The sequence below is a fragment of the Enhydra lutris genome, unplaced genomic scaffold (genome assembly GCF_002288905.1).
Source record: "Enhydra lutris kenyoni isolate GAN:26980312 unplaced genomic scaffold, ASM228890v2 scaffoldscaffold8, whole genome shotgun sequence".
In the NCBI taxonomy this organism is placed as follows: Eukaryota; Metazoa; Chordata; class Mammalia; order Carnivora; family Mustelidae; genus Enhydra; species Enhydra lutris.
Window position 1 is genome coordinate 26000283 of NW_019154092.1, and position 12232 is coordinate 26012514.

Genomic DNA, 12232 nt, shown 5'->3' on the forward strand with positions numbered 1-12232 from the left:
TCACAAGTAGGCAGAGAGGCAGGCAGAGATAGAGGGGGAAGCAGGCTCCCTGCTGAGCAGAGAGCCTGATGTGGGGCTCGATTCCAGGACACTGAGATCATGACCTGAGCTGAAGGCAGAGGCTTTAACCCACTGAGCCACCCAGGCGCCCCTATCTTCTGGGAGAGTTCTCATGCTGCCAAAACCAAACGAAAAGGAGACTGCAAGAGTCAAAGATTATTGTGACACCCAAGTGGGCATACGAGATCATTCCATCTTGCCTTGAAAAAAATAATAAAGTCCCTAATAACTGAAAATTATATCCAGAGGTTATAACCACTGACTTGAAACGTGTTTTATAATCAAAATCTCTCTCTCTTTCAAAAGCTAACATTAATTCATATTGTTTCTTCAAATACAGATATGTAATGGGAAATAATCCAGCTAACCTACTTGATGTTGACTCAAAAACAGGCATAATTACTTTGAGAAACAGAGTTACCAGGGAACAATATAACATGCTTGGGGGAAAATACCAAGGAACAATTTTATCTATAGATGGTAAGAAATCAATTTAACTTGGAGGAAATTATATATACACTCAGAAATTAAAGTTTTAATTGTATTTTAAGATAACCCTTTCTCATCAACAACAAAAAAAATCATACTGGGTATTATAGAATCAAATTTTTAATAATATAAGAGACAGTATAACTCAGTGCCAAGTCCACAAGTTCTGGAGTGAGACTCGGTTGGTATCTTGTACCATCACTTCGTAGCTATGGGATTTTAGAGAAGTCATTTACCCATTTATTCCTCACCCTTTTCTTCTATAAAATGGGACACTAACATTATGGATTTAGAGATATTAAAGAAGTTATTAGATGTAAAGCACTTAGAAGAGTGCTGGTACTCAACGTTAGTTCTTATTAATCTCAATAAATGAAATTTTAAAATTATATTCTTAAGTTACTTTCAAATAATTGGTCCAGAAGCAAAGTTAACTTAACTTTATGTAATCTTTGGAAAGCTGATGTACAACTTTGTGTGAACAATTTGGAAGCAGCATACTTATATTACTTTTCCAAACCAACAAAATTAAAATTAGGCTGACCACTAAAGGGATGGGGAGATGAGGAGATGTTGGTTAAAAATTACAAACTTCCAGTCACAAGATGATTAATTTCTGGGGATCTAATGCAGAGTCTTGCCTTATGATTATTAATGACAGTACAGTTGCTATATTTTTAAAAGTTCCTAAGATAGTAGATCCTAAATATTCTCTCACAAAAAAACAAAATAGTAGTCATGTGAGGTGATGGAGATGTTGGTTAACACTTAGATGGAAATCATACTGCAATATATAAGTATATCATAACAACACACCATGTACTTAAGTTTATACAACGTTATTTCATTTTTATAGTATCTCAATAAAATTGGAAGGTTTATCATAGAATTTTAAAAAACCGCTTCAGACATAACTACATATAAATAATTTTAATTGGGCTACAGAAAAGGATAATATTCCATCAGTATCATTCCTACACTGTAGTAAGAATTATAATCACCAATGTCCAGCCAGAGTCTCAGAGTTATGACACATTTCTGACCTAATAGCTCTACAGGTAGATTCTAGACTTTGGAAATCTTATCTCTGAAGGAGAAAAAAAAATCATACCTGAACTTTCAGTATTGTGGGTTTTCTGCACTGAGCAGTTCCTAATCAGAGATTATCATATACTCAAATCTTATGGGAAGTGGATAGTGCAGATGTGATGAAGGAATCCCTGTCAAGGTAATTTAGAAGAAAATAAAGCAACTAACTACTACATATAAAATACAAATACACGTAGCTTCCATTCATTTAAATAGTATGTGGAATATGACTGACTTATTTATCTAAGGGGAATGACAGCATACATATGACATGGCATTTACTGTTTATGCTTCTCAACATATGGCACAGTCTTTCAGGAGCACTAATCCTCATCATGGTTTGATTTAAAAACTGAATCACAAACAAAGGATGATTTGGGAAGTTACTGAATTGATGAGAATAAAGACCTTGAAATAAGTTACTGATGCAAAAAAAAAAAAAGTGGTTTTGTATTGTTCAATGAGTATTACACAGCCTGCGTTAAATATTTCTTCCCTTTTGAATCTTGTTGCAGATACTCTTCAAAGAACTTGTACTGGAACCATTAATATTGACCTTCAAGGTTCTGGCTGGGCTGAGAATGGAAAAGATACTGGTACCAATCCCGGAACTAGTGGAGGCAGTGAGGGTCCTAGTGGAGGCAGTGGGAGTACTGATGAAAGTACCACTGACAATATGAATGGAGGTGGTGGAACCAGTACTGACACAGGTGACAAAACTTCCACTGAATATGGCACTGGGACCGAGGCTTTGGGTGATGGAAATTTAGGAGCAAATCTCTCAGATAATGTCCATTTTGGTCCTGCCGGCATTGGACTGCTCATCATGGGATTCTTGGTCCTAGGACGTAAGTACTTTCAACAATCTTATTCGTATTTCCCCCTGAAATTATGGGGAGGAGATAAGCTTTTTGATCCTTTGATAAAATATACTTTACCAAATCTTATTTTGTGCCCTTGTCAAGAAATGCTTGTTTACTGTTGAGTCTATAAGATGAAAAAAAGTCAAGCTTCTTGACCCCTTACAGTGCAGTGGAGGATAAAAACTTCTTTGCATTCGATTTCCGTGCCATGGGAAAGTGCCGTAACAGGCAAGCTCGGATTGCTATTTGAGTGAAGAAGACAGTCAGAGAGGATCCAAACAATCAGAAACGGTTACACAGAGAAAGCAAACTTGCAGAATGTAACATAAAATACATGAGAAGAGATCATTCTCTAGTTTCACTGTGTTTGCCATATTGAGTATTAACCAACATTTTAAAACTTTAGAATTAAGTACTTTATAAAAGTAACTTAACTACCCAGGAGTTGACAATTTCTACTGCAAGTAATATATGACTTTCACTTTGAGCTTGTTTTTTATATTGTTGATTGCCTTTGGGTAGCATAGTTAATAAAAGATTGAAAAATTATGTATTTGGGGTCAAACACCTCTACATTCAAAGATTTCTCTAAGCCTAGCAAATCTTCAAGAAAGCAAAATGCACAGGATTCTTTCACTCCTTTCTTTCCTTTTTTCATCTCTTACCATCCCTCCCTTATTACCATCCTTACTATGTTCCTTCTTCTCTACCTCACCTCCTTCTTGTCTCTTTTCTTCCTTCGTCACATCAACTTACACATACTTTCCTTCATCCATCCATTCATTCCAAATAATTTACCAAGATTGTATTATATAAAAGTCTCTGGGCTAGACATGTATTTAGGTGAATAAGGAAACCCAACTGATTAACAGAAAGACATTGTTAACCAGTGTAATGTTTTCCATTTGTGCAGGAGTAATTTCAAGAAAAAAAAAATCCATGTAGAGGAAAGTAATAGAGAGAATAATTACCTGAGGCATGAGTAAGATTTTATTTACCGTGAAAATTAAAAAGACAGGCATGTCTGAAAGGAAAAAAAGTAAAGCCATGGAGGATGGAACACAAAGACTCAAACATATGGCCTGTCCTCAGCAACTCTCCTGTCTCCTTTAATATTTTTCAGAGAAATGACAGTGAAAAGACTCATCTGTTTTAATGACATAATACTACTTGTCATTTGAATACTATATAACAAATCAAAATGGATTGCAGTCTAGTATACTGAAGCTCATATTGATTTTGGTATCTGACCATTGTTCAATTTGTTTTCTGAAACTTTCGTAAGAATTTTGAAGTCAAATGCAATGGTATTAGGGTTTCAAAAGTAATCATAAAAGAGAAAGTTGTTTTATTTTAATGTGGTTCCACTGCTAATTCCAGTATTCCTTTCCTTTCACCATCAGTGGTCCCATTTTTGTTGATGTGCTGTGAATGTGGAGGTGCCCCTGGCGGGGGAGCTGGCTTTGAACCTGTCCCTGAATGTTCAGAAGGAGCACTTCACACATGGGCAGTAGAAGGCCCACAGTTGCCTCCAGTAAGTGCTAACTTGTAAGAAATGGCCTTTGGTAGTCCCCGAAACTCATTCTCGTGCACATGAACCAGATGGTGGTGACCCCTCACAGTCTACGCTATTCTTCGTTCTGGGATAGCTGGTGGGAAAATGAAGAAGAGAAGTCAAAGGTACACCCAAATTAGATGGAAGTCATCAGAAAAGGCTTTCTCAAATGAAGTGCAAGTTTTAAATGGATTTCAGAAGTTTTGTAAATAGTATTCTTTTAGAATCTGATTCTATTTTGAGAAGAAACCCAATGCAAAAGGATAGACAGAAAAGAGCCACTACAAATGGGGACATGCTTCTTGTCTTTTAGGACACTGTCTGTGTACCACCCATATCACCTCCTGATGCAAATCTAATTGAATGCATTGACACTTCAGGTAAGAAGGTTTTGTTTTGTCTTTTTAATTTTAACAGCTCAAATGACTAGGAAGGAATTCTGCTCTAACCCTGCATACCTTGCTATTTCTCAATTATCTTGTCTTTAACATTGTTTCTTTCATTCATTTTTAAATGACTAATTTGCAGATCAAATGGTAACAGAAAAATCTCCAGGAATTACTATTTTTATATGTTGAATTTTTAAAATCTTCCTCAATCATCAGAGAGTACTTAGGAGATGACTGTATCAGGACTCTATAAGTAGGAGAGAAGAACCACAAGTCAATTCTGGTCCAGGATTTCTGTCTAATAGAGCAAACATTATTTATCAGAAAAAAAAATACCATTGGCCCTTCAATAGCACAGGTGTTAGGGATGCTGATTCCCATCAGTCAAAAATACAAGTATTAATTTTTGGCTCTCCCAAAACTTAACTACTACTTAACTACCAGATGACTTACTGTTAACATAAACAGTTGGTTAACACAAAATTTGTATGTCATATATATATATATGTGTGTGTGTGTGTGTGTATATATACACATATATATATAATATACTGTATGTATATTATATATAATATACTGTATTCTTAAAATAAGTTGGAGAAAAGAAATTGTTATTAAGAAAATCACAAGGAAGATAAAAATATTTCTATTACTGAACTGTATCCATTTAAAAAAAATTATCTGCATACAAACCCACTCTGACTTGAGCTGCTATCATGACAAAACAAATAAACAAACAAAAAACAAAACTGCATCCATTCTCAGCATGAGCAGAAAGCTGATCTGAAAAATTTTGTCCCGTTTCTTAAACTGGAAGTAAGTGAATGAAACACTATCAGAATCTTTGCAAGTTGTCGGCTGAGGCCATGTGCAGGGGGTAGAGTTTCTCCTTGCACATGGTTAACCAAGACTGTAATGACAATATGCCTTAAAACAGGGGCTACGGACGCCTGGGTGGCTCAGTCATTAAGTGTCTGCCTTTGGCTCAGGTCACGATCACAGGGTCCTGGGAACGAGCCCCACATCGGGCTCTCTGCTCAATGGGAAGTCTGCTTCTCCCTCTCCCTCCCCTGCTTGTATTCCTGCTCTTGCTGTCTCTCTCTTTTGCTCTGTGTCAAATAATAATAATAATAATAATAATAATAATAATAATAAATACATAAAAGCTTAAAACAAACAAACAAGAAACAGGGGTCTAGACCAGTTTGCAGGCAGAAACAAGGGAACAATTTGAATTTCACAGCAAGGGGATAACTACCATACTAATAAATTTTTTTTTTCTTTTAAACTTTTTGTATCTTTGAAAACAGTTGTACTGTTTTGCTTTTTCTTAGAGTGATCAAAGTTAGTCATTCTCTTCTTTTTCTCCCAGTCTTTTTCAAATTTGTTACCATTCCAATTTTGAACTTTAGAATAGGAGAGGCACAGGAATGTTTATAGGACTGCACCTTACTCAAACTACTAGACACACTGGTCTCTAAATCTATTTCTCTTTTTGATGTTTCCATTTGTGTTAACAACATCAACATCCTCTCACCTCAAGAGCAGCAGCCCTGGTTGACTCTTCTATCTCCCTATTCTTGACATCCAATCTGTTCTCAAGACTTGTCAAATCATCAGATCCATCAGAATTTACTTCTGCATTTATCCCCTCAATACATCTACTAGACTTTACACAAATCTGGAACAAAGCACAATGAGACACACCAGAGTCATAAAAGGATGAAAAACATATTGTCCCCCAAAATCAAGATCTTTGAAATACTAAAGCCATAGGGCACCTATCCCACTGCCAATACTTTCCCTATCCATGGCTCTTCCACGGACTGAACCATCATTTTGTCTAACTTGCCTTGAATATGGTAATGGGCTTCTAGTCACCCATCACATTCAAGTGAAAACCCAAGAGTCTCGGTGCCAACCTTTCCCATCACCACAGCCATGGCTTCTCTGAAAGCCAGTGGTTCTCAGGTCTTCCTCTGGAAGTGCTGTGCTTCCAATATGTTGGGGATATTCTTATACTATTTAACTTTTAGAATTTGGGTATTTCCCCCCCAAAACTCCCTCAATTTGAAATCAAACTCACTAAAGCATAGGTTTTTATAACCTCTATGCAGCCCCCCCTTCCAGCACGACACACAATTAGCAATAAATAATTAACATCAAACAACTAACAAATGAACAAACTGATTACTAATATTATTTTGAACTCCATATTGTATGTATAGCCCTTTATGTATCACCTTTGTTTTACCTCAATGATGAAACCGTACATTATAGAAAGTTATTTATTTTGGGTCTACAATACGCTATATAGAAAGTGTACTTAATTTTATCAACACTTCTAGGGGTTTACACGAATGAGTATGGTGGCAGAGAAATGCAAGATCTGGGAGGAGGAGAAAGAACAACAGGATTTGAACTAACAGAAGGAGTTAAAACTTCAGGAATACCTGAGATATGTCAAGAATATTCTGGAACATTAAGAAGAAATTCTATGAGAGAATGTAGAGAAGGAGGTCTGAATATGAACTTCATGGAAAGCTACTTCTGTCAGGTAAGGTCTCGAGTGCCATGACTTCCTCTCCATCTGTGCCTCTAGCTCTACTCCAGGCTGCCACTATTTTTCGACAGGGCTTTGGCATGTTCCCAGCCTCTAGTCTATGCCTGACAGTCATACTGCTGCTGGATAACATTTCTGTAATTCTGAACTGATCACTTTACTCCTCTACTTAAAAATAGCCAATGACTCCCAGCTCTATTTGTCTAAGGCAATGAAGTCCTAACTCCCTAATATGACAATTAAGATTATTCATAAAATGATCCCTTCCCTCATTTCCAATTACTCCTTACCACCAACCCCACATACCAAGTGTCTTTGCCTCATTCACACCATGCCTTTGCCTACGCTGTGCCCTCCCAGGATGCTTTTATCCATCATCTCTATCATAAAATCCTATTCATCTTTAAAGACTCAATTCAAATATCACTGCTTCTCTGAACCTTTTACTGATAACCTTCACATCCAAAATAGAATTGATGTGTCTTTGTCTGTATTTCTGTAGTGCTCTGTGTATAAACTTTATAGAACCTATCACTGCTAAAATATGTTTATATGTCTACCATGGTTTTTATTGCCTTGTCCATATGTTCTCTGTATCATGTTGCCAGTATCTAGCTCAGTTCCAGGCACATAGTAAACACTCCATAAGTGTGGGTTCAAGAACCGTAGCACACTTCCAGAATATTCTAAGAACCAGCAAAATTAATTTTGCCATCCTCAGGTAGAGACAAAATTGCCTGTGGCTACACATCAGATGGTACTTAAGCCTTCAGAGATTTCCTGTCTCTGAAACTGTCTCTAATAGATCTGCATCCCTCTACATCCTGGCCTAAAATACCTTCTTTAACTCTTCTATTGCTTTAGAGGATGGCTGATATCTTGAAATTAAACAGTGATAAAAGCCTTTCAAATAGTAGTAGATTATAATAAGAAATCTGTTGCTGAATCCACAGGAATGCTTCCCATTCATGTTCCTACAAATGAATGTTATTTTCATGAAAGAGTACAATTCTGCCTCAAAACTTTTGCATCTATGACTCCTTCTGTCCGGTACACTCTATGTACTTTCCTCACCCTGATGCTTTATTCTAACCTCTGATCAAACATCACTTTATGAGAGGCTGCCCATGGCCACTCTATCCCTTCATTTTGAGCTTACCACCTCCTGACACATATGTTTATGTATTGCCTGTCTCCTCCTACTAAAAGGTAAGCCGTATGAGAGAGAGAGACTCCGTCTGCTTTTGTTCACTACTGCATTGCCAAGTTCCTAATTGAGTGTCCGGCAAATAGTAAGGACTCAAAAATATTTTTGAAGGAAATGGCAACAATTGGTCTGCTAATAAAGATATTTCTGATACTTAACCTGAAAATTTATAATCCAATATTATGAACGACAAAAATGAAATAAAAGAGCATGTGTTTGGGGCACCTGGGTGGCACAGTTGGTTGAGCGTCCAACTCTTGGTTTCATCTCAGGTCACGATCTCAGGGTTGTGAGATGGATCCCCACATCAGGCTCCATGCTCAGCGGGCAATCTGCTTGAGATTCTCTCTCCCTCTACCCCTCCTGGTGGTGGTTCTCTCTCTCTGAAATAAATTAAAAAAAAAATCCTAAAAAAAGGAAAAAAGTGCACATGTCTATGGGCTTTAACTTTGAATTGAAGGAGATCCTATTTTTATTTATTTTATTTTTTTAATCATTTTTTAATTTATTTTCAGCATAACAATATTCATTGTTTTTGTACCACACCCAGTGCTCCATGCAGTCTCTCTAATACCCACCACCTGGTTCCCCCAACCTCTCACCCCCTGACCTCTTCAAACCCTTCAGATTGTTTTTCAGAGTCCATAGTCTCTCATGGTTCACCTCCCCTTCCAATTTCCCTCAACTCCCTTCTCCTAACTCCCCATGTCCTCCATGCTATTTGTTATGCTCCACAAATAAGTGAAACCATATGATAATTGACTCTCTCTGCTTGACTTATTTCACTCAGCATAATCTCTTCCAGTCCCATCCATGTTGCTACAAAAGTTGGGTATTCATCCTTTCTGATGGAGGCACAATACTCCATAGTGTATATGGACCACATCTTCCTTATCCATTCGTCCGTTGAAGGGCATCTTGGTTCTTTCCACAGTTTGGCAACTGTGGCCATTGCTGCTATAAACAGTGGGGTACAGATGGCCCTTCTTTTCACTACATCTGTATCTTTGGGGTAAATACCCAGTAGTGCAATTGCAGGGTCATAGGGAAGTTCTATTTTTAATTTCTTGAGGAATCTCCACACTGTTTTCCAAAGTGGCTGCACCAACTTGCATTCCCACCAACAGTGTAAGAGGGTTCCCCTTTCTCCACATTCCCTCCAACACATGTTGTTTCCTGTCTTGCTAATTTTGGCCATTCTAACTGGTGTAAGGTGGTATCTCAATGTGGTTTTAATTTGAATCTCCCTGATGGCTAGTGATGATGAACATTTTTTCATGCGTCTGATAGCCATTTGTATGTCTTCATTGGAGAAGTGTCTGTTCATATTATTTTTTAAAAAAGATTTTATTTGCTTATTCATGAGAAAGAGAGAGAGGCAGAGGGAGAAGCAGGCTCCCCATTGAGCAGGGAGCCCCATGTGGGATTGATCCCAGGACCCCAGTATCATGACCTGAGCTGAAAGCAGATGCTTAACCATCTGAGCCACCCAGGCACCCTTATTTTATTTTATTTTTTTTTGTGTGTGTGTGTGTGTGTGTGAAGGAGATCCTATTTTTAAAAACTTTCAGTTCTGAATCCCAAAATGGCTTAGACCCAAATTCAAATGTTCTTTTTTACTGAAAAAGTTACACTGAAATAAATCTTTATAGAGCCACCACATTCACTTCATTGGAGGAAGGAAAGTGCAATCCCAAATGAACCCAAATCAACTACGAGTTACCTTTTTTATACAAACAAACAAAAAAGAAGAAGAAGAAGAAGAAGAAAAAGAAAAGAACCCCCCCCCACAATTTGGTGTACTTCCTGTACAGTACTTTTAAGTACCTCCTAACATGGTTACAAAATAATTCATGTGATTTTTTGCATGTGCTTTTGTATCCAAAGTGCACTGTGATGAGGAAAGTCCATTTAAATAAATTTTAAAAATCAAAATGTATTAACAGGCTTACAGTTAAAATAATTTCTAACCAAATTCTTTCAGGAAATTATACAATGATTTTTAATGCATCTCTAGGAGAGGTCAGAATTTTGCCTTCTAGGTTCCTCTTTGGTAATGTCCCAGAAGAAAAAAGAATGATCAAGACTTCTATTATTGTTAAATATGTATCCATAATCTCATTTTTCTCTTTCCTCTATTAATCCAGAAAGCATATGCTTATGCAGATGAAGATGAAGGACGCCCATCCAATGACTGTTTGCTCATATATGACATTGAAGGTGTAGGTTCCCCTGCTGGATCTGTGGGTTGTTGTAGCTTCATTGGAGAAGACTTGGATGACAGCTTTTTGGATACACTGGGGCCTAAATTTAAGAAGTTGGCAGATATCAGCCTAGGAAAAGAAGTTGAACCATATCCAGACCCTGATCCTTCTTGGCCACCTGAAAGCACCGAACCGATCTGCCCTCAGCAGGGAACAGACCCCATCACTGGTGGACATCCACCCATCTCCCCACATTTTGGCACCACTACAGTCATTTCTGAGAGTACCTACCCCTCTGGACCTGGTGTACAGCATCCTATGCCCATTCCTGATCCTCTGGGCTATGGTAATGTTACTGTGACCGAGTCTTACACCACCTCTGGCACTCTGAAGCCCTCTGTCCATATTCATGATAATCGACATGCATCAAATGTAGTGGTGACCGAGAGGGTGGTCGGCCCAATCTCTGGCACTGATTTGCATGGAATGTTGGAGATGCCTGACTTGAGAGATGGGTCAAACATTATCGTGACAGAAAGGGTAATAGCACCAAGTTCAAGTCTACCCACCTCTTTGACCATGCCTGATCCTAGAGAGTCATCAAATGTGGTAGTGACAGAAAGAGTAATCCGACCAGCTTCTGGCATGATGGGCAATCTAAGTATACACCCTGAGTTATCAAATGCCCAAAATGTGATTGTGACAGAGAGGGTTGTTTCCGGCTCTGGCATAAGTGGAATTAGTGGCCCAGCTGGGATGACTGGAGGCAGTGGCCTGGTTGGCAGTGCAGCTGGAGGAAGTGGTGGTGGCATTGGGTTGAGCAGCCTGGGAGGAGGTGGGGGCCTAAGTAGCAGCATGGGGGGCACAGCCACCATTGGCCACATGAGGAGCTCCTCTGACCATCACTTTAGCCAGACCCTTGGATCTGCCTCCCCTAGTACTGCCCGAAGTCGAATCACGAAGTACAGTACGGTACAATATACGAAGTAGCCAGGATCCCAGCACACTTGTTCTCAGCTGTGGTGATTCAGCTTCAACTCCCACCACCAAAAACTAACATCATGATTTATGATGCACAACTAGGTGCTAAGTAACTGTGGAGTGAGGTGGGAAACCACAATGAGAAAAATATGTAAACAGTGCTGTTGGGCAAGAGCTCTCCTAGCATTTGTAAACCTTTTTCTTACGTTAATACTAATGGAATCACGACAATGAGCTAAAACTTAAGACAGGGTCTTTCCTGTGCCGGTGCAGTGACAGGATCTTCTGTGTGGCCGGTCCTGTATCTCCAGCACATGGAATAAATTAAACTCAGTCATGCAAAACAAATGGCCTTGAGATGGCTATTGGCACAATTCTCCTTGCTCTATTTAGATTGCCATGAAGCTCAAGCAATATTCAAAAAGGACTAAACATGTAATATGAGCTCACGTATTCAGGAAGAACTTGAAATATGTGCCAAGCACCTGGTCAATTTCACAGATAACAGAAATAAAAACCCAACCATATACTCAGACCACGATTAACCATTAAAGAAAACAAATCTGACTACACAGCTCACAAGCTCACAAGCCACCAAGCACTCCTACCCTAATAATTGTACCAGAGAAAATAATCCTTAAATTAGGAAATGTTTCCTGGGAGGAAACTTCCAAAAGAGAATGGCAATAGGGTGAGATTCATTTGGGGGACATTGACAATGTCTGATCCCAGATCTTGAGAAGGGGTTTCAGCTAAAATTCCCATAGAGTCAAGGAGTTTTCTGATTCTAGCTTGTGTTTAGTAATAGATGCAGTATTTATGAATATTGCAT

The 12232-nt window shown here is 38.4% G+C and overlaps 1 protein-coding gene across 1 annotated transcript in view; it reads left to right on the forward strand.

Moving 5' to 3' along the window:
- LOC111142636 (desmoglein 1) overlaps positions 1 to 11409 on the forward strand; it is a 32770-nt gene extending 21361 nt beyond the window's left edge. The window contains exons 10-15 of the mRNA XM_022495946.1: positions 401 to 540; positions 2154 to 2486; positions 3905 to 4041; positions 4370 to 4436; positions 6794 to 7002; positions 10363 to 11409. Coding sequence (XP_022351654.1) covers positions 401 to 540; positions 2154 to 2486; positions 3905 to 4041; positions 4370 to 4436; positions 6794 to 7002; positions 10363 to 11409 — 1933 coding nt within the window. The remainder of the gene's footprint in view (positions 1 to 400; positions 541 to 2153; positions 2487 to 3904; positions 4042 to 4369; positions 4437 to 6793; positions 7003 to 10362) is intronic.
- Positions 11410 to 12232: the final 823 nt, after the last annotated feature.